At 42.6% G+C, this 23785-nt stretch overlaps 1 protein-coding gene across 3 annotated transcripts in view; it reads left to right on the forward strand.

Annotated features, from left to right (window-relative positions):
* The window catches only part of LOC126162380 (lysosomal acid glucosylceramidase-like), a 518384-nt gene that overhangs the window by 53030 nt on the left and 441569 nt on the right, over positions 1–23785 (forward strand). For 2 of the 3 annotated variants that reach the window (XM_049918849.1, XM_049918848.1), the window contains exons 3-5: positions 2688–2829; positions 13222–13384; positions 20917–21077. In XM_049918849.1, coding sequence (XP_049774806.1) covers positions 2688–2829; positions 13222–13384; positions 20917–21077 — 466 coding nt within the window. The remainder of the gene's footprint in view (positions 1–2687; positions 2830–13221; positions 13385–20916; positions 21078–23785) is intronic. The other variant, XM_049918851.1, reaches the window with a different exon arrangement.

Below are 23785 nucleotides of genomic sequence, written 5' to 3' on the forward strand. Positions count from 1 at the left end.
CACGCGGCTGCTACGGTCGCAGTTTCGAATCCTGCCTCGGGCATGGATGTGTGTGATGTCCTTAGGTTAGTTAGGTTTAAGTAGTTCTAGGTCCAGGGGACTGATGACCCAGATGTTAAGTCCCGTAATGCTTAGAGCCATTTGAACCGTTTTTTTTTTTGTTCTTGGACAGGAAAAGCTAACGCTAATGAAACAAGGTAACTGATACATAACATCCCACCTAAATTGTGTGAAAACTCACCCGCAAGCACACTAGTAACAAGGAAGACGTATTGCGCGTCCTCAGTTGTCGAGTGCCACGGACAAAGTGCTTTCGCGAGTGGAAGGGTTCGAGAGTGGCTCAGATCCCACGAAGCCATAGGCCCAAATTGTCAACAAGGCACTGTGCAAGCTGGTGGTGGCTCCATGCTGGTATGGACTTTGTTTACATGGAATGGACTAGGTACTCTGGTCCAACTGAACCGAATATTGATTGGAAATGGTTATGTTTGACTACTTGGAGAGCATTTGTTGCTGTTCATGGACATCATGTTGCCAAAAAATTATGGAATTGTTATAAATGACAATGTGCCATGTCACTGGACCACAATTATTCGCGATTGCTTTGAAGAACATCTGGACAATTCGAGTGACTGACTTGGCCACCCATATCGCCCGACACGAATCCCATCAAACATTTATGGGACGTAATCGAGAGGTCAGTTCGTTCACAAAATCCTGCACCAGCAACACTTTCGCAATTATGGACGGCTGTAGAGGCAGCATGGCTTAATATTTATGCAGGTGACTTCCAACGACTTGTTGAGTCCAGACCACGTCGAGTTACTGCACTACGCTTGACAAAAGAAGGTCCGGCACGACATTAAGAAGTATCCCATGACTTTTATCACCTCTGTGTATTGAGGCTCTTGAACTTCTTGGCCATCATGCCTTGCCGAGGGTTTCCACTTTTTCACCCACTTTCACGTCATATTTGAGTGTACCCACAACATCTGACATTAAACTTCTTGTCTCCTTACGTAGATGTTCCATTCCATTACTGAGTCACATTGTAATTATGACAGAGACAGCTAAGAAAACAGAGCGGATAGTACCTTGCAAAGAGATTATAAGCTTAATGTCAATAAAAGTAAAACAAAGTAATATATAAGAAACTATCAGCCTCGATTGCGGTAATGAAACCAACCTTTACCTAGGTTTCAGCCCAAATAATTGAGCCTGAATCTATAATTTGTCTAAGAGGACGTGGTCTAGAAATAAAACTAAAACAGCCTGAATAGGCGTAGTCACATTTTAAAAATGCCCTCTTAGAGAAATTATAGATTCAAGTATATCTTCTGAAGAAGGCTCAATTATTTGGATGAAACCTAGGTAAAGGTTGGTTTCATTACCGCAATCGAGGCTGATAGTTTCTTATATATTAAATTATCACGACTGATGACTGTGCTGTAATGTTGAAAGTATAAAACAAAGTAGATGAATGACATCAGATAATACTAGGGAAATTAAGTTAATAGGCTTGAACAACATCAGTATCGGTGATCACGAAGTAGATGAAGTTAAGGAATTCTGCTACCTAGGCAGCAAAATAACACATAACGGACGGAGCAAGGAGAACATAAAAAGCAGCTTAGCACAGGCGAGGAAGGAATTCACGGCCTAGAGAAGTCTGCTAGTATCAAACACAGATCTTATTTTCAGGTAGAAATTTCTGAGAATGCACGTTTGGAGCACAGCACCGTATGGTAGTGAGACATGGACTGTGGGAAAAACGGACAGAAGAGAATCGAGGCATTTGAGATGTGGTGCTACAGAATAATGTTGAAAATTAGGTGGACTGATTGGGTAAGGAATGAGGAGGTGCTTCTCAGAATCGGCGGGGAAAGAAATATATGGAAAACACTGAGAAGAAGAAGGAATAGGATGACAGGACGTAGGTTAAGTCATCTGGGAATAACTTTCTTGGTACTGAAGGCAACTGTAGAGGGTAAAAACTGTAGAGGAAGACCGAGACTGGAGTATATCAAATAACAGAGGATGCTGTGTGCAAGTGCTAATCGGAGAGCAGAATTCGAGGGGGTGCCACATCAAACTAGTCAGATGATTGCAAAAAAAAAGTTTTAACAGTAAAAAAAATACTGACTTGCTATCGGAAAAAATATGAAAATAAATTTAGTGATCACTAAGTTCCTTCTGAAAGTATTTGACTGGAATGAAACATTATATGGAAGTAAAATATGGATAATCAACAATAAAGATAGGAGGAAAATGGAGACTTTTGAAATACGGAGTTACAGAAGAATGCTGAAGGTTAGACTGGGTACACGTCTGACTCATAAAATGATAGTGAATCGAATCAGGAAAAAAGAAACAGTGGAGGACAACTTTACTAAAACAAAGGGTGGGTTTGATTAGACAAATCCTGAGGAACCAAGGAAATTTCAGTTCGGTAATCAGGTACATATGTATGTGGGCGGGTGCGTGGATGGGTGTTATGGGGGAGGGAGAGCAAGGCTTGGCTTCAGTAAGCAGATTCAAATGGATGTAGGTTGCACATGCTACATACAGACGAAGAGGTTTAAACAGCATAGACATTTATGGAAAGAACAGAGACAACAACAACAGACAATCAGACACAGTAATGTTGCTGATAACAGTCTTGCTGCAGTCCTGCTGTGTGGTTGCAGAGCTGCGGTCCGGAGCGGCTCGCCTGCGGGTGGACACGAGCCAGCAGTTCCAGCAGATGCTGGGCTTTGGCGGCGGCATGACGGACTCCACAGCCATCAACATCAGGGCGCTCAGCTCGGCCACCCAGCAGCACCTGCTCAGGTAGGGCCAACATCACTGCTCGTCTCGCATGTAACGTATTACCCGATAAGGCAGTTCCGGTTAGACTGGCGAAACAACTTATTTTCTCCAGAAATAAAGGAAACAAATATGTGTGTGCGCACATCACTGCATACTGTCATTTTACCAACATTTATTCATGGTGTAATATGTAAAAATATTGAAATCTGTAGCTTCAATTTGTCGTGAAACGTAATACATTGTCAGCCACGCATGATAGTTTAGCCTCGTACCTTTTACATATTAGTGCTGAAGATACAATAATTTTTTGAGAGTTTATTTACGAAGCTTTAAGTCCAAGCAGCAACCCTTTATAATTCTGTTGTGTGGTCATAGAGCTGCAGTCCAGCACAGAGTTGATATTTTCTTTGTCAGAAATTGCTGCTCAGTAGCAGAGTAGAAGAGTAAAAATGACCTGCAACAATTTGGGTGAGCCAATCATAGTTTTCAAAACCAAGTCTCTGATGGGTCTGAAAAGGGAAAGTTGTGTACGTTACATTAGGAAAGACGTGCCAGTTTTAGATATAAAGGGACACAATTTAAAGGGACGTGATATAAAAGTGCGCTATTCAAAGTGTACAATATCGTGATTTATAGGGTCAATACGATAGCACTGCAGGTTCTGGTGCAGAACCGATTATAACCAGTTTGATGACGTCACTTGCTATCTCAGGTTACGCAGTTGGACTAGTTATATTGGTCATCCAGGAAAACCCCCCTATTTCTCACAGACTTGACGTACTGCTGGTTCGAGCTCAGAATCGGTTATAACCGGTTTGATAACGCCACTTCCAGTGTCAGATCACATTTGGCCTTGAGAGGAGGTATTAAGTTGCACATGAGGAAATTGTGCAGACTAGACGGCCTTGACCATGACTGCCAGGTATGAGTGTCAGGTTACACATCCCGCCTACACTCCCCTCCATCCCTCCAAAGCCTGTCCATGCACCTGATAAGGACTTCTGGATTCAGGTTACACTTGACCTACAGAGGGGATATATTCAAGATCACCCTCCTCCTACCTGATGTACTGCCCTGAACCATTTCACTCTGGTAATAAGGACTTCCAGGAACGAAAATATGGTCCAGGTGGGAAGATGCACGTAAACTCTGGGCTAATGGGATTCAAGCGGTTCCTTCTACTTCTCTCCTTCTGCTATAATCAGAGCACTTGAGTGGGCGGCTTCATTCAAATGCTGGGCACCATAGGGAGAGGACCATCAGATTCGTTAAAAGCAATAGTGTTTTCTTTATAGGACAAGAATTAGGAAATAATAATGGAGTTCTACAAATTAATTTGTATTCTGTTAACAAATTTTGCCATACAATTTGTTAACAATAATTTTTCCACACTTTTTCAATCTCGACAATATTCACATTTTAATAGTTTCTTTCTGATATTCTTTCTGTAGGGTATGGGAAATGGGAATTGGAAGCAGCAGGGTGAAGAGAAACCCCACACAAGATCATATAAAATGTTTACAAGTACATATGATATGTAGTCATACAAACACACACACACACACACACACACACACACACACACACACACACACCTATGACAAGTAGTTCAGTCGCATCACCGACTACATCTACATCTACGTGATTACTCTGCTATTTACAATAAAGTGCTTGGCAGAGGGTTCAATGAACCACCTTCAAGCTGTCTCTCTACCGTTCCACTCACGAACGAGCACTTAAATTTTTCTGTGGGAGCCCTGATTTCTCTTATTTTTTGGTGATGATCATTTCTCCCTATGGAGTTAGACGCCAACAGAATGTTTTCCCAATAGGAGGAGAAAACGGGTGATTGAAATTTCATTAGAAGCTCCCGTCGGAACGAAAAACGCTTTTATTTTAGTAATTGCCACTCCAATTCATGTATCATGTCAGTGGCACTATTTCCCCTATTTCGTGATAATACAAAGCGAGCTGCCCTCCTTTAAACTTTTTCGATGTCATCCATCAGTCCCACCTGACGCGGATCCCACACCGCACAGCAGTACTCCAGAATAGGGCGGACAAGAGTGGTGTGAGCAGTCTCTTTAGTAGACCTGTTGCACCTTCTGTGTTCGGCCAGTGAATCGCAGTCTTTGGTTTGCTCTATCCATAACATTATCTATGTGATCGTTCCAATTGAGGTTATTTGTAATTGTAATCCCTAAGTATTTAGTTGAATTTACAGCCTTCAGATTTGTGTGACTTATCGCGTAATCGTAATTTAGAGGATTCCATTTAGTACTCATGTCAATAACTTCACACTTTTCTTTATTCAGGGTCAATTGCCACATTTTTTCAACATAGAGATATCTTATCTAAATAATTTTGCATTTCGTACTGGTGACTTTACAAGACAGCATCATCTGCAAACAGTCTAAGAGGGGTACTCAGATTGTGTCCTATGTCGTTAATATAGACCACGAGCAATAGAGGGCCTATAACACTTACTTGGGGAACGCCGGATATTACTTCTTTTTTACTCTCCGTCTATTGCTATGAACTGTGACCTTTCTGACAGGAAATCACAAATCCAGTCGCACAACTGAGGTGATATTCCATAGGCACGCAGTTCGATTAGAAGACGCTTGTGAGGAACGGTGTCGAAAGCCTTCTGGAAATCTAAAAATAGGGTATCAATTTGACATCTCCTGTCGATAGCACTCATTACTTCATGAGTATAAAGAGCTACTTGTGTTTCACAAGAACGATATTTTCTGAATCCTGCCTTTGTGTCAATAAATCGTTTTCTTCGAGGTACTTCGTAATGTTCGAACACAGTATGTTTTCAAAAACCCTACTGCAAACCGACGTTAGTGATATGGGCCTGTAATTCAGCAGATTACTCCAATTTCCATTTTTGGATATTGGTGTGACTTGAGCAATTTTCCAGTCTTTAGGTACGGATCTTTCTGTGAGCGAGCGGTTCTATATAATTGCTAAATATGGAGCTATTGTGTCAGCATACTCTGAAAGGAACCTGACTGGTATACAAACTGAACCGGAGGCCTTGGTTTTATTAAATGATATAAGCAGCTTTCTTACACCGAGAATATCTACTTCTATGTTTCTCATCTTGGCAGTTGTTCTTGATTTGAATTCAGGAATATTTACTTCGTCTTCTTTGGTGAAGGACTTTCGGAAAACTATGTTTAATAACTCTGATTTAGTGGCACTGTCATCAGTGACTTCACCGTTGTTATCGCGCAGTGAAGGTATTGATTGCGTCTTGCTAATGGTGTGCTTTAAGTATGACCAGAATCTCTTTGGGTTTTCTGCCAGATTTAGAGACAGAATTTCGTTGTGGAAATTATTAAAAGCATCTCGCATTGAAGTACGCACCATATTTTGAACTTCTGTAAATCTTTGCAAATCTTGGGGATGTTGCATTCTTTTAAATTTGGCATGCTTTTTTTATTGCTTCTGCAACAACGATCTGACCCGTTTTGTGTACCATGGGGGATCAGTACCATCAATTATTAATTCATGTGGAATATATCTCTCAATTGCTGTCGATACTATCTCTCTGAAAACATTCCACATTTTTTCTACACTTACGTGGTCAGATCGGAAGGAGTGAAGCATTTTTATCAGCTTTTTTAAATAGATATACTTTGCGTTTCTTTTTGATGGTTGTAGGTGTTACGGTATTTAGCCTAGCAGCAACTGCCTTGTGGTCACTAATCCCTGTATTCGTCACAATACTCACTATTTGGCCAGGATTATTTGTTGCTAAAAGGTCAAGTATGCTTTCGCAACCATTTACGCTTCGAGTGGGATCATGAACTAATTGCGCAAAATAATAATAATAAGCATTCAGTACAATTTCGGATGATGTTTTATGCCTCCCGCCGGCTTTAAACGTATAATTTTTCCAGCATATTGAGGGTAGATTGAAGTCACCACCGACTACAACTGTATGAGCGGGATACTTATTTGAAATGAGACTCAATTTTTCTTTGAACTGTTCACCAACTATATCTTCCGAGTCGGGGGTCGATAAAACGATCCAATTAATAGTTTAGTTCAATTGTCAGGTGTCACCTCTACCCATACTATTTCACACCTACTATCTACTTCAATTTCGCTACAAGGCAAACTACCTCTGACAGCAATAAATACTCCACCACCAACTGTATTTAATCTATCCTTTCTGAACACTGCTAGATCGTTTGAAATATTTCGGCTGAACTTATTTCCGGCTTTAGACAGCTTTCCATACCTATAGCTATTCGAGCTTCAGTGCTTTCTATTGGAGCTTGGAACTCTGGTTCGTTCCCAACACAGCTACGACAATTTACAACTACAATATCGATCGTTTCTACAACTTCCTTACTGTGTTTTACCTGCCCCCTTTTAGACGGACGCCCTTTCTGTGGTTTCCTGAGAAACTCTAACCTAAAAAACGGCCCAGGCCCTTCCACACAGCCCCGCTACCAGTCTAGCCGTCTCCTGTGTGTAGTGGACTCCTGACCGATTAAGCGGAACCCGGAAACTCACCACCCGATGGCGCAAGTCTAGGAATCTGCAGCCTACAAGGCCACAGAACCGCCTGATCCTCTGATTCAGACCCTCCACTTGGCTCTGCAGCAAAGGACCACAGTCGGTTCTATCGACGATGCCGCAGATGGTGAGCTGCGCCTTAATCTCGGAAACAAGACTGGCAGTCTTTACCATTTCCGCTAGCCGTCCGAAACCAGACAGAATCTCCTCCAACTCAAAGAAACACACGTCATTGGTACTGATATGAGCCACCACCTGCAGTCGGCTGCAACCTCTACTCTTCATGGCACCCGCAAGCACCATTTCCGCATCTAGAATGACTCCCCCCAGTATGCTCACAGAGTGCACACTGGCTTCCTTCTCCACCCATGGCAGGCATGTTCCTAAGGGGTCTCATTACAGGCCTGATGTTGGAGCTCCCAACTACCAGCAAAACCACCCACTGTGAATACCCAGACCTTGTGGGCCAAGAAGCTTCTTCTGGTACAGGGTGGATGACTGCATCCAGCCTAGAGACTTCGTCAGATACAGATAATGAACCCGGGAGGCCCTATGATCAGCCCCTTGGAAAGTCTTTCGCTGCCTGCCAGACTTTAGGATGATCTCCAACTTGACCACAGGTGAGGGGTCAGCCTCAGTGCAGGCAGTATCCAGGGCGACCACAGCAGTGGACCGAACGGGGCACACGTGGGACGTGCTCGAAATCCCTCGCATCCCTGCATCTGGCCCCCCACAGTGATTCCCCTTGGCAGCAGCCTCAAGCTGCGTGACGGAAGCCAACACAGCCTGGAGCTGTGAGCAAAGGGTCACCAACTCAGCTCGCATCTGTACACAGCAATCTCAGTTCCTATCCATTACTGAAGCCGCTCCTATTTGAAGGTGGAAAAAATATGTAACAAACAAACGGTGTACTTGGCTTGTTAGCAGCAGGAATTTGAAGTGCTCTCTCACTGACTGTCTATCCGACACTGAGCTGTTCTAACCAAAACAAACAAAAGCCTGTATGATACGAGGGTCGATATAAGGGTTGATAACAACGGCAGCACTGTATGCTACATTGTTATTAAAATAAAAGGTTGTACCTAGTAAGCACTCGAACACGCAAGAAACTATAAAAATAAAGTAGTAACTAAACAGGTGTCTATAAATATATGTCGCTCCTTTTGGAAGCTGGTAAAAATATATAACAAACGAACGGTCTACTCGCCTTATTAGCAGCAGGAACTCGAGTTGCTCTCTCACTGACAGGCTATCCGACACACAAGAGAATCAAGCCTGGTACAAGCAGGCAGTTGCTTGTCATATATGTGGGGTGTCATTGGATAGGAAATCGGAAATTCCTCAAAGTGATCACTGTCATCTAATGGGAAGTTCTGCAGGGCAGTGCGGAATGAATACAACTCGAAGTACCAGGTGCCACAACTGGTACCTCTCTTCCTACATAATCTGAGTGGGTATGATGTCTGCTCCCTTATTGAGCACTTGGATGATTTCTGTTTGAAACGTTATAAGATCAGTGTAATTCCTGATACCACTGAAAAGTACATTTCATGTGCCAAGTGAATCATGCTGAATCATGCCAAAAGTAACTCTCTGTTTCACGGATTCGCTACGCTTCAAGCACGCCTCTATTCAGAAAAGTTGCTGAGATGATGCACCAGGAGGATGTGCGCATATCACCAGAGCTCCGTATCACGATGTTGAAAAGTTTAGGACCGTGATTAAGAAGTGATTAAGAAGGGGGTCTTTCCATACAAATACCTGAATGTCGATAGAGTGTCTACATGAAACCACGTTGCTCGACATGACAACATTATCCAGGAAACTGACAGGCACTACCGTAACGGATGCTGAGTATGAGCCTGTGGAGAATGTTTGACAAGAGTTCATTGTCTGTCAGTGACGGGAATATGCGAGATCGTACATCAATAGCAATGTATGACTACTCGTGGACATCTTCGGGAAATTTCGGAGTGTAGGACTGGGCACATAGTCTCTTCACTCTGCCTTCTGCTTCACTGCACCAGGACTTTCAAGGGACATAGTATTAAGGAAGCTGCATGTCGGTATTCAATTGTTGACTAATACTGACATGTTGTTTTTCTTCAAACTCAGAATTCATGGTCGGATTTGACAGTCGGTGTACAGGTGAACTTAGGTGGATAACCTAGGAATGAGCGAGTAGGAATACAGGACGTCTGACAACTTGAGTTACGTCCTTTACATGGATGCAAACAACCTATTTGGGCAACCCCTGCACTACTCTGTGCCGATTGGAGGATTCTGATGGATGTCCAAAGGAAAAGTCGCCAGACTGAAGGAAATGATCTATGATGTGGCAGAGGACTGCGGTAAGGGATATGTCGTAGAGGCAGACGTGTAACACACGACCAATTTGCATGACACGCACAGTGACCAGAGCGCCTAGCCTCACAATGCAGTTCGGTCTCCGAGCTGATGACAACACTGGGAAACAAGCAGAGATGTATTTTTTGCTATAGAAATGTCCAATATTTTCTCAGGTTAGGGATGAAGCCTGCTAGAATAACATTTGGCATGCCTTCGACCAGTCACTCCGGTTGAAAGAGTACTATGATTTAGAAAGCGAACAGAGGGGATCCACAATGTGTGATTTCGAAAAAATATATTTTAGAAATTAATGAACCATTCAGTTTTCGTAAAAACAATGGAAAATACTTGGGAATTCATTTAGTTTGCAGTTGGGATGGACGTTACAACATAAGAAATTACATCACCAGGTCAAATTTTAAGCAGGCCACCATCTTCAATCAAGGACTAGTCACATACCGCGTAGATGAAGATGGAACCCAGAGGCAGGCTAAGGGTGTGCATCATGTGGTCACAAAGGCTCTTATGAACAGGGATTACAAGAGGTGCCTGCTCGAAGGCGTCACCAATGCTCCGCATATGTTGCACCACGTAATCTTCCTATTGAGAGGCCATGAGGTACATAGTGCAAAGGAGTTGGTAGTCGGGCTGTATTGTCATGACGACATGTGATTCATCTGTGAGGCTGGGATCGGGAGCCTCCTGTATTCATACTAAACATTGAGTGATTTAGTGAATGCCAGGTTAATTTAAAGTGGATGTGTACGTGGAATAGGTGGATGAGTAACCTGTCACAGGTGTATGTGTGTGTGTGTGTGTGTGTGTGTGTGTGTATGTGTATGTCTGTCTGTCTGAGTATGTGTGAATGTCTGCACAATATATGTGCTTCTAAATTTTGTATGTAGTTGTGTGTGTGCTTTTTCTTCACCCCAAGATGGCCCTGAATATAAGTAGCCCCATGCCCCATTGCGTAATCTGCCATTACAAGTGATGTCATCTAACTGGTTATAGCTGGTTGTGGGCCAGCACTTACCCTGCTATCCTACTGATTCTTTAAATCAAGTTATGTGTACTTCTAAATCACATCCCTTTAAATTATGTTCCTTTATTTCCCAGGCACTGCTATACTACTTGTGTGTTACCAGTTACGCCTTGTCTCTGTTATTGACGAATTTTACAGGAAGGCATCATTCAAAACCGAGGGTTGCTCTGTAAAAAATGGCAAAATGCATGATGGAATTACTAAGAGAAACAGTAAAATGAGCATATGCATCAGGAAATAAATTGGAGTGGAAGAGATAGTTTTGAGAGTAGTACAAATGAACTGAGATGGGCAGGACATTAGCCAGGAGAATCAGTGTTAGTTGGGCCAAGGAAATTGTTTGCCTCATTACAAGAGATAAGAAGAGCTGAGATGATAATCTAAAGAAAGTTGCGTAGATAACGTTATAAAATATACAGGAGCCACATGTATTCATATCGCTGACGACAATAAATCATGAAGAAGATTAAAAGCGACTTTTCCCAGCAGTGGACGTCAGCTGTCTGAGGATTATGAAGTCCATTATCATGATGGATACAAGAAATATCAAAGTACAAAGAAAGGAAAATATAGTAACTTGTTTTAAAACTAGTGTAGTGCTGACAAAACCGTAATCAAACTATTTTTGTCTTTACTCCTCAGAAAATTAAACATTCACCCAGACGATAATAAATCCTCTTTGTGAACCACAGCCGCAGCAGAGAGCCGCTGGTCATCAAAATATTTCTCGAAGTCCTTTTGAAACATTGAGTGCCCGAATTACAACTGCGCTGATGTGCTAAAACAGTACGAGCACCTACCCCTGTTGGTTCACCTTTGAAAGGCAGTACACCAGCGAGTCTGCCTGGCATGGTTTCGATGAGTTCTTGGTAGGTTTTTTGAAGGTATGTCGCACAGGTCACGCAATTCCTGTATATTACGGGCCGATGGTTTTTGGGGGCGGAGCTGGCGCCAGACAGTGTCTCAGACGTGCACTATCAGGTTCATATCAAGCTTGCTTCTCAAACAACTTCAGGACCACTCTTGCTTTCTGGAAGATGCCTTTGCCATTGGAGAAGACATCAAACATTTAGGGATGCAGGTGGTCCATAATAATGTGCACTTAGTCCACACCTGCCATGCTACAATCAATTACTACTGTCGAAATCCAAGTGAATGTCTCTCATAGCATAGTCCTGCTCTCAATATCATGCGTCCTTGACCTGACGCATGTTTCGAGCAGGAGTTTGCTTGGATGAAGGCGTATCCTGGTGGGACCATCGAGCTTGTCTAGCAAGAAAAGTGATTCATCCGACCAGGTGACACGTTTCCGTCGGTCCATGGTCCAGTGTCTATGATCGTGTACCCGTGGCAATCGTCGTTGGGTCAATATGTGAACGCATGGGGATCGTCTACAGCGAAGTCCCATATTCATCAGCGGGCACTGAAACATGTGCTACGAAACAACTGTGCATGCAACAGCATTGTACTCTGTCATCAGATCTGCCACGGAGGCGAAGATGAAGGTGGATGTCATGGAAGGTCAAATGTTTAGGTGAACTGTTTATCAAGTCACGACAATTAGCGTTTATTTGTACAAGTGATTAATGCAGTGGGTCGTTTAATTTCTTACCATGTCTTGAGAGTGGGCTGGCGACTGATTTGTTTTACAATTATTTGTCATTCATGAGGGCAAATCAGAGAGTCTTTGCCCCTATTCTGTATTAGGCAAAGTATGGTATATACAGGAAATGACAAATGTACATCCTATTCTATGTACCTTGCATTATTTTACCAATAGTCCTAACACTGGTTCACACGTCTGTTCCATTACAGTACTAAATTTGAGATGCTGCTGCAGTAGAATTCATCCGACTGGCTACAGAACCACGATCGGAGTGCTGTCTTGGCTTCATCGTTACCTGTGAATTGCTGCACTCCCATGAGATGTGCCAAGCTCTCAGAAAATCGCCGTGATCTGCTTTCACCATTATATTCACGCGGGAAATGTTGTCGTCTGTCAGCGACGAACGTGGCCTCCCCGACAACTCATTGCCATGCAAGACTTCACAGCCTTTGTCGGACTCACAACACCACCACCACCTCAGAATTCTCAAAGCGAGACAGTTTTCCCCATACTTGGGCTGCATTTTCCTGTGGATTTCGATGGGCGTCCGTGTCTTGCTCAGTGGAAAAAGAATCACACTTGGTTGCTCTAACGCCGTGGACATGTGAAGCACGAGCGCCATCTTTAACGACTGACAGCAGCGCCTTGCGGCGGAGCTACCGGCAGATAAAGCCGGCACGAATCAAGAAAGGTCCACCCTGGTAATGAATATGGTGACTTTGCATTTATAGCCGTAATTTGGCTACCAAAAAACTGGGAGAAAGACTTTCTGATTTGTCCTCGTATGCTCTGCTTTCCCACCAATCAAGCGATGCAGTACATTGGTGGGTAGGACTGCTCGCTGCCAGGTGTGTTGACAGGCGGCGCTGTGTTGCAGGAGCTACTTCGGAAGCAGCGACGGCAGCTCACAGTACTCCCTGATCCGTCTGCCCATGGGTGGCACCGACTTCTCTGCACGCAACTACACGTACGACGACAGCAGTAAGCCCGATCCGTCCCTAAAGAACTTTGCTCTCCAGCCAGAAGACATCGAATACAAGGTAATTTATATGATTATGTTCCTGCTTTACCTTAGGAATCAAGACGTCCGCTGCATGATCATCAGAACTTGTATAGACACTTCCTACAGCACCTCACACAACTGTATGTATAGTTCCTTAACGTATATTATTTAAAAATAAAAAGTGCTTTAAATTATGCAAGCATGTCAAGTATAGCGTTTTGTTTCCATATGGTTAATAAGAAGGTTGGTCAGCTGCCGACACACAATTCAATTAAGATCATGCTCTTTATTTTCCGAAATGTGAGAGTACTCATTTTCGCAGTTATTTGGGATTGCTATTGATTATTCATCAGTTCTCACTTCCGCCGAAAGTCAAGACTGGTCTTCGCAGTTGTAACACTTAAAAGGTACACTGCGCTCCACAGCAGAATATTTCTCTTACATAAAATGTGTATGTTACCACATTCCTTCCTTGCAACTATAAATTCTGTCGTTTGCAACCCCCACTCAGAAATTCACTTGCTGAGTAATTTAACTGTATGTGTTTGTGCCTTATCTTTTTAGTTTTATTACGCATTAGACAAACGTCTTAAACATGTAAGCTATTTGCGAATGTAGGCTTTCCGGCGAATTTCGGAGATGAATTCTTCTCAGGAAATGGGCCGAGTATTGTCCTCATTTCGATGCAACGTTGTAAGTTTCGTACTATGGGATAGTCTGTTATTAAAAATTTTTTCTGCTGCCACTCATCATTTAACTTTTATGTATTTCTTTCACGGTACGTTTCAGGGAATTATTCCTATGGTGGAGTGCGTTTTCCTGTATTATGGTATTTATTCACGATGCTTTCTATGCGTGAGTTGCTGCATTATTCTGTTGCGTTTCCAGTGATACATAAACTTGCGTAATTTTCTAAATAACGACAGATCTTTGTACACTGCCTGACGAAAAGGAAAACTAATTGAATCTTCACGCATTGAGAGGACGCAATTTCAATGATTATAAAATGGAGTTGAATTTACAAAGAACTTCGCAGTATGATCCCACTTATCAGAAAGACGTTATTCTTCCTGTGGCAAGAATGAATGGACTGATTCGGTTGGGAAGGGTATCATAAAACCTTTGAATCCTCTCCCGAGGAAAGCTAGCTCACAATATTGTTGTAACGTGTCCTTGATATCATGGAACTGCTACTGGGATGGAGTTGACACCCGATATGGTCTGTCGCCGACAGATCTGGGTATTTTGCTGGCCACAGGCATATGTCAGCATTACGCAGAAAGTTCGTAGATGCACGTGTCATGTGTGGACGAGAATTGTCCCGTTGAAAAACGGCACCACGATACCGTCGCATGACAGTTAAGAGATGAAGACACAGGATCTACCAGCGCTGACTCAGTCGTAGCTGATGGCTCCCCACTTCATGACGCCAGGAGCAACAGGGCTGTGTAAGAATCAAACATTCTCAGGTCGCCACCATACTCCCGACGATGGTCATCTGTGGTAGTGCACAACTCCGATTCATCGCCCAACACGATTTGATGCTGTTCATGGGCAATCTATGTTTCTAGGTCACGACAAAATTCCAGATTTACCCATTTATTCTGCGGTGTTAACGACAGCCTACACATGGGATGGTAATACCTTACCCCGATCGCTGTTAGTTACCGACCAATGGTGCGAAATGATACAGAGCATTGAAACGAATCCATTACTTATTCTTGAATGCCAGGCCTATATATAAAGGGGTCACGTTGTGCAAGATGTACAATAGGGCGATCCTCCCTTGTGGTGATCAGACCTGATCGACTGGAATGTTGACGACGGGTATGCATGCCTTCGCCTTCCCATGCAGTCCAGTATCGGACCACTGTCACATTCGAATGTCCCAAAATTTGTATATCAGACAATTCGATCAGTCTGCCAAATGGAGAGCCTCAATGTGGCCCTTTCCAACTTTGTCAGGTGCTGATAATGCTTTCATACTGGAGTATGTGGCATTGTTGTGTCCTTCACAGTGACCAATCAACATCTGGCGCTGATCACGTCGCTCTTATACCCTACCAGAAATTGTAACAAGGCTAAACACTATCAACATTAATGCATTCTGGTGGCCCTTCCACCTGTCACAGACAATTGTAACTCTAATGACTTACGTAATCACCGATGCTGGATGTATGACATCCAGCCATGTGTTTGGGTGTTGCACTTTTTTGCCAGAGTATATATACAGTTAATAGCGAATTTACAAAATCTTTTCTTTCTTATTTCTTTTAGAGTCTTCTTATGCAGCAAGCCTCACATATTGTACATCACTCTCACACTTTGCTGTGCACAACGTTTTGTGTCATCTCGTTGTCACTGTAGGCTTGACTATAGGAAGCAAGGAGTGGATGTAGTTTGGTGGCTGGTATCCTCTTCCATAACACGAACTGTACGCATGTATTAACAGCGTTCTTTATTCATAAGAAAAAGATAGCCCAGGTGTTGTGGTACAAGCTATTCTGTAATAGTTCACGTTAGCCTCACTGCTGGTGAAGTATACATCCCACTATGCACACTACTCTGCTCGCTAGGTACTGACTGACTCTGAGGAGCTAGAGGCTGAGCTAACTGCGACTGCGATTCCCACTCGTCTGCGACTGATGACTCGACTTGTTGAGTCACTGGATGACTGATTGGGACTGACCGGTCCGCGGCGGCGATCTAAAGACGAGTGGTGGAGAGGGCGTTGGCGGCACGTTGCTTGCGAGTCTCTATTTGGTCTATCTCCTGCTCTATTATCGATCTTCTCCATCCTCTTTGCCACCTAGAGTGCTGGCACCAGCTTACGCTAGCACACAACGCACTTTGAAGGCAATTACAAAGATATTTTACATATACACACATGAAAAAAGGTTTTGCATCACCTCGGTTCCGAGAGTTCCAGAACCTGTACAGAAAACTGGTATAGAGGTCAACATAAACATCATTTCCGCCCTTTTTATTGCTCATCAAAATCACACATTGCATATTGCACCACCATACAGCGAGACCTTCAGAGGTGGTGGTCCAGACTGCCATACACATGGGTACCTCTAATACCGAGTACCGCGCACTCTTGCATTGATGCATGTCTGTATTCGTCGTGGCGTACTATCCACAAGTTCATTAAGGCACTGTTAGTTCAGACTGTCACCATCCTCAACGGCGATTCAGCGTAGATCCCTCAGAGTGGTTGATGGGTCACGTCGTTCATAAACAGCCCTTTTCAATCTATCTCAGGCATGTTGGATAGGGTTCATGTCTGGAGAACATGCTGGCCACTCTATTCGAGCGATGTCGTTATCTGAAGGAAGTAATTCACAAGATGCGCACGATGGGGGCGCGAATTTTCGTCCATGAAGATGAATGCCTCACCGATATGCTGCCGATATGGTTGCACTATCGATCGGAGGATGGCATTCACATATCGTACAGCCGTTACGGCGCCTTCCATGACCACCAACGCATACATCGGCCCCACAAAATGCCACCCCAATACAACAGGGAATCTCTGCCTTACTGTACTTCATGGACAGTGTGTATAAGGCGTTCAGCCTGATCGGATTGCCTCCAAATACGTCTCCGAAAAGCGTCTGGTTGAAGGCATATGTGACACTCATCCATGAAGAGAAAGTGATGCCAGTCCTGAGCGGCCCATTTGGAGTGTTGCTGGGCCCATCTGTACCGCGCTGCATAGTGCTGTGTTTGCAAAGATGGACCTCGCTTTGGACGTCGGGAGCGAAGTCGCGCTTCATGCAGCCTATTGCGCACAGTGTGAGGCGTAACACGATGTCCTGTGGCTGCTCGAAAAGCATTATTCAACATGGTGGCGTCGCTGTCAGGGTTCCTGCGAGCCATAGTCCGTAGGTAGAGATCATTCACTTCAGTAGTAGCCCTTGGGCGGGCTGAGGGAGGAATGTCATCGACTGTTCCTGTCTCTCTGTATCTCCTCCATGTCCGAACAACATCGCTTTGGTTCACTCCGAGACACATGGACATTTCCCTTGTCGAGAGCACTTCCTGGCACAAAGTAATAATGCGGACGCGATAGAACCGCTGTATTGACCGTCTAGGCATGGTTGAACTACAGGCACTGCTCATGCATGCTCGGTTACATCTTAGGGCGGGTTTAGTGAAATCTCTGAACAATCAAAGGGACTGTGTCTGTGATACAATATCCACAGTCAACGTCTATCTTCAGAAGTTCTGGGAACCGCGATGATGAAAAACTTTTTTGATGTGTATAATTAACAGAACAGTATGTATACCCCATGAAGCATATATACAATTCTTTAGTCCAGACAGTAATTTTTTGTGTGTAATCGGCGTAGGAAATTAAGGAGGTGGGACCTGGATAAGATGAAAGAACCAGAGGTTGTTGAGAGTTTCAGATGGAGTATTAGCAACGATTGAGAAAAGCAGGTGAAAGGAATTCAGTGGAATCGGAATGGGTAGCTTTGAGAGATGAAATAGTGAAGGCAGCAGAGGATCGAATAGGTAAAAAGACAAGGCCATGTAGAAATCCATGGATAGGACAGGAGATATTGCGTCCAATTGATGATAGGAGAAAATATAAAAATGCAGTAAATGAAGCAGGCCAAAGGGAATACAAATGTCTAGAAAATGAGATTGACAGGATATTCAAAACTACTAAGCACAAATGGCTAGAGGAGAAATGAAAGGATTTAGAAGCATGTTTCACTAGAGGAAAGATAGATACTGCCTACAGGAAAATTAAAGAGGCCTTTGGAGAAAAGAGAAGCGTTGTATCAGTATCAAGATCCCAAATGGAAAACCAGTTTTAAGCAAGGAAGGGAAAGATGAAAATTGGGAGAGGTATATAAAGAGCCTATACAAGGGAGATGAACTTGAAGGCAATATTATAGAAAGGGAAGAGGACGTAGACGAAGATGAGATGGGACGTATTATACTGTGAGAAGGATTTGACAGAGCCCTGTAAAATCTAAGCCGAAACTAGGCCCTGGGATACTTAAACTAAAAGAAGAGACAGTCTGTTAGGAGACATTCCGAGATATCAAAGACTCGTCAATTTGGTACGCAGGGAAGTGTGGTGGGTAAAAAATTGTAGACTAGAATACAGCAAGTAGGTTCAAACGTGTGTTGATGGCAGTAATTATGCTGATACGAAGAGGCTTGGACAGTATAAACTAGTGTGGAGGACTGCACCAAACAAGAATTTGGAGTGAAGATCACAACAGCAACACTGTGTACCTGTGTGCCTACCACTCGCTTTGTACGCCCCAAGTTCCTCCACATATCTCACATATACATGAAAGATAATGTCCCGACTGATGACTGTTCACTGACTCATCATCGCCCAGCCAAAACCACTAAGGATAGAAGCTTGAAAGTTGCAGAGGATGTTGAGCTTATACTGTAGGCATCGTTCAAGATGCGATTTTTCGAAGTTCCATCCCCTAATAGGGTGAAATAGGGAATGAAAGTTTTTTTTGAAAATATGTGGCTGTTAAAAAAACCTACGAAAACTAGTATTTGATTTCGCAGTCAGAAATAAAGAAATAGGTGTTTCAGCATTTTTAAGAATTAACCCTATGAGGATGAAATATTGAGTGAAATTTTTTTTGAAAATAAATCATTATCACAGAAATACTAAAGTACTACATCTATTAAAATTGATACTTCACTTCTAGGTGACAAATAAAAAAAAATGTTTCATTGTTTTTGGGAATTCAACCCCTAGAGGGGAAAAGCAGAGGATGAAATTTTTTGTGACAAAATTTAATTATGAAAGCATTATTAAACTGAAATATACTGTACGACAATTTGAATTTAGCTTCTCAGTTAGAAACAAAAATATGTGTTTGACTGTTTTTGTAAATTCAATCCCTATGGGGATGAAATAAGGGGGAAATTTTTTATGAAAGTATTTCATTATGCAAGTATTTTTGAAGCTAAATCTATGAACATTTGTATTTGACTTTCTATTAGAAATAAAGAAACTAAAATTCCACTTTTGGAAATTAAAACTCCTAAGGGGGAGCGAAATAGGCGGTGAAGTGTTTTATGAAAATATTTCATTGTGAAAGCATCTTTAAAACTAAATCTTTGAAAATTGGTATTTGGCTTCTCCGTTAGGAATGAAAAAATATGTTTCATTGTATTTGGAAATTCAACCGCTAAGGGAGCGAAATAACGCCAGACTTATTCACAGAGGTCATCATTGCACAGCTCAAACCACTGAAGGCTGGAAACTTGAAATTTGTAAAGCGTGTTCATCTTAAACTGTAGGCACCGTTTAAGAAAATATTGTTCGAAAACGTAACCCAAGAGGCTAAAATAAGCGATAAATAAGGGATAATAGGCTTTTTGAAAATACGTCGTTATTAAGACAATTTCTCAGTCAGAAATAAAAAAATACGTGTCTGAGCATTTTTGGAAATTCAACTTAAATGAGGTAAAATAGTGGGTGAAAGATTTTTTGAAAATGAATCATTATTAAATAACTAATAAAGCAGTTTTAAAGCTCCATCTATGAAAACTGGTATTTGACTTCTCAGCAGGAAATTAAAGTAAAAAAAAAATGTTTCAGTGTTTTTGTAAATTCTAACTCATAATGGAGTGAAATATGCGATGAAAAGTTTTTGAAATTATTTCAATATAAAAGAATTTTCAAAACTAAACCTATGGAAATTTTTATTTGCCTTCTGTATCAGAAGTAAAAAGAATATATTTCACAATTTTTGGAAATTCAGCATCTAAGGAGGTGAAATAGGTGATAAAAATTTTAAGAAAATATCTGTTGTATTAACAAAAATTTAAAGGTAAATTGATGAGAATTGACGTTCGACATGTCAGTTGGATGTAAACAAATATGTGTTAGGGGATGAAAGTTTCTATTGAAATATCACCACAAGAACGTAGAACGCATGATTAACAAAACTTTTGGATTCCAGCTACCAGAATCGCTTTTTGGTTAGAAATACATTCAGAAAAGACAATTATTTTATGGCCTTAATTATGGTGAAAATTTTTGAAAGTGTCGCAGTTTATGAACAACAGAAATGTTCGATTAAAAAAAAAATTCTGTGCAGACCATACAGTCTGCATGAGCGAAGCAGCAGGCGCTAAGCTAGTTCGTAAGATAAAGTATCTTAATGTTGTGTATGCGACGCAAGCAAATACAACACAAGCAAATAACTACCTCACGCCAGATTAGCATAAATAATAATGATAATACAATCCATATGTGTTGCAATGTCAACTAGTAATGAAGAGTACTGAAATAACATGTTGGGGAGTGTAGCACACGTTTATGAACAGAACTCAACCAAGATCTCTCTTCATAAAGTTTGTTTCTCTATTTTGTTAGTACTGAGAGAATGCTGCTGTTCCTCGTTACGTCTTGCAAGCCACAAAACTCACAAGTGTGCAGTTGTTCTGCGATTCATGTTGGAATACTCACTGTGTTAAATAGAACTAACATCATGTATGGTACTTATAGTTCGCATTTGAACCAAAATAAACTGTCACACATAGTAATATAGTAGTGATCTCTGGTTACAGATTCCACTGATACTGATGGCTCAGAACCTTACAAACAATGGGGTGAAGATACATGCGTTGCCCTGGTCAGCTCCCAGATGGATGAAAGTCTACAACGGAACGAGTGGCATTAGCTGGCTGCAGTCCAAATACTACCAGACCTGGGCCAACTATTTCGTCAAGTAAGATTTAGTAAGATACAGCAGAATGTGAATTGTTGTCATTTCAAAGCAATCAGAAAGCGTACTTTACTTAAACTGTTGAGTAATACTATTACTTTCATTTCCTGGATTTTACCTGCACCTTATGTAGCTCATGACGTATGAAGCATCATGCGCGTGGCTGAAGTTTGAATATAAGGAGACTTACACGCAGTCTTCACACATGTCACTTATTTCTAATATGGTGAATGTATTGTCTTAGGATTTCGAACCGAATGGGCAGTATTTTTGGGACGTTGAAGTCTCCAAACAGATCACTTGCCTCTGTGGTCAAAGTGTAATGCAGGTGGTCTAATGATGCAGTTGCAAACGATTACCTTGAGAAATTGGGAGTTACAAGAGCCGTTGATGCCTGAAGTGTAGGCCGAGTATGATGGAATGTTTTCACCGGTCGATGAGCAGTTAAATTGGAGACGCAAAGGTAGTAACGTGTAACGCCTGCTGTCGCCTAGATAACGTAATTACTTCCGTAATATGTTTCTCAGTAACTCTTAACACAGTTACAGAGAATTGTTCTGATGTATTATCTTTCTGAATGTATGGGTTATTTGAGGAGCGCTGTAGACAAATTAACCGACGTCCAAGACTGGACCGTAGGTTCTGGTACAGTTGCTGGTGAGAGATGATGGCAGACATATCAAGGGGCCCTCTCTTCATCCCCTGGAAATATCACCAACAAGCAAACACCTCTAAGACCTGCCTGCTTGATGCCCTGTTCGAAAGTGCGATGCACCACATAATGTAGCTTTAGATGTGCTCATACTGTACAACTGCCATGTACCTACTGTACCGACCAGTCAGACCTTCAAAGATTCAGTGGTGTTATTCCTGCATCCATGGTAGTGTTGGTGATCCGTGGTGTACAGTGGGCTGAGTTAGAGTGCACACAAAGTAACTTGAACCGTAGTCTTTAACACTGGTAGCATGCCGCGACAGCGTGGACGTGAACCGTATGTGCAGTTGACGGACTTTGAGCGAGGGCGTATAGTGGGCATGCGGGAGGCCGGGTGGGGCAAAGAAGTGGTGGGGGCTCCAGTGTGAAAGGCCACTGAACAGTCAGGGAACTGCAGCTCGACAGTTGAAACCTGCGCACAGACATTTACCTTGCATAACTTACAAGCTACAGTTAGCTAATCTCATATGAGTATGAACAAGTTACGTCAGTATGACCAATAATTCGACAAATATAGACGTTGAAAGTCAATAGCTTCTCATTAGAATACGGAAAAAGAAATAATCACATAACCAAAGAGAATCAACCAAAGCATATCAAGACCGAAGATGGGCTGCCAGATAGATATCTCGCAAAGTAAGGTGAGGCTAATACGTAGATGAAGCAAAGTGCACAATGTCTCTTCGATACTGGGAATGTAAAATAAAGAACATGTGTCATACCGGTCACGAAAACTGACAATTTTCAGGAGAGTGGTGTGCTGACCACATGCCCCTCCGTATCCGCATTTGGTGATGCCTAAAGGCTGAGGATGACACGGCGGCCAGTCGGTTCCGTTGGACCTTCAAGGCCTGTTCGGATGGTGTTTATTTGTTTGTCATGTGAAAATTGTGTGTCAGTCTTCTGATAAATTTTTCGGTAATATTACCTAACGATAAAATTTTTTTTCTGCTTCTTCTCGATCTTTACAAAGTAGCGAAGCCTTGGAACATGCTTGCAGCTATGTTCCGTCACTCCCTGTACTCTTCTTTACTCACCTTACTTAACAAATGGAATAGCTAGCGGGACTTGCAGCGCTCTCACGCACAATTTATAAAGAAATTTTTACTTTCTCATTTGTTTCTCCCAACAAAAATTTAATGGCATTGCATATAATCACACGTGCCTGATTACGAAGAACTTCCTCTGCGTCTACAGTGAGCAGTAAGCACGTCGGCAGGCGGCAGTCTGGGGCTGGGCAGGCGGAGGTTCGAGTCCTCCCTCTGGAGTGTGTGTGTGTGTTCGTCCTTAGGATAATTTAGGTCAAGCAGTGCGTAAGCTTAGGGACTGATTACCTTAGCAGTTAAGTCCCATAAGATTTCACACACATTTGAACAGGCAGCAGTCAGCTGAGGTGGCCGCCCTAGGGAACAACGTGGTGGAGTCGCCTAGCTCTGACGACGAGAATGCGTTTCTGTGCCAGTGCCGCGTCATTTTGTGCGAGGTGGTGTTATCCCAGGGCCACAGGAGGAGGTGCGGCTGGATCTTATGGCTTGCTCACCGTCTATAGTTGCCCAGTACTGAATTAGTGATTTATTTGCAACCTTATTTGCAACACTGTGATCTACGTAACTTCTGTTACAGTTCATTAGAGTTGATGGTTACGTCTGCGGTCAACATGCTACTTAACGTCCGAGACACTTGACACTGGTGGCGGACATTGTCCCAGAATCGAGTTACGATACATCCACGATGCAGTAGCAGAATACAAGACATGCTGTGTCTCGTGGTTTCGACACCCACCACGTGACTGATCAAACGCGTTTCGCCCTTTCCCTGACTGTCAATACAGAGCCACATGACATCCAAGCCACGTGACCCCCTGAAGGGTTCCATGCACCGTTGTGGTAGGAGCGCTCTGTGCAACACAGTAGCTATTCCTAATTCAGTTTTCATGTAATACTGCCCTTCCGCGATCTGTCATATGTAAGCGGTTTCAAAGATGATGGATGTAGTG

The sequence above is a fragment of the Schistocerca cancellata genome, chromosome 2 (genome assembly GCF_023864275.1).
Source record: "Schistocerca cancellata isolate TAMUIC-IGC-003103 chromosome 2, iqSchCanc2.1, whole genome shotgun sequence".
In the NCBI taxonomy this organism is placed as follows: Eukaryota; Metazoa; Arthropoda; class Insecta; order Orthoptera; family Acrididae; genus Schistocerca; species Schistocerca cancellata.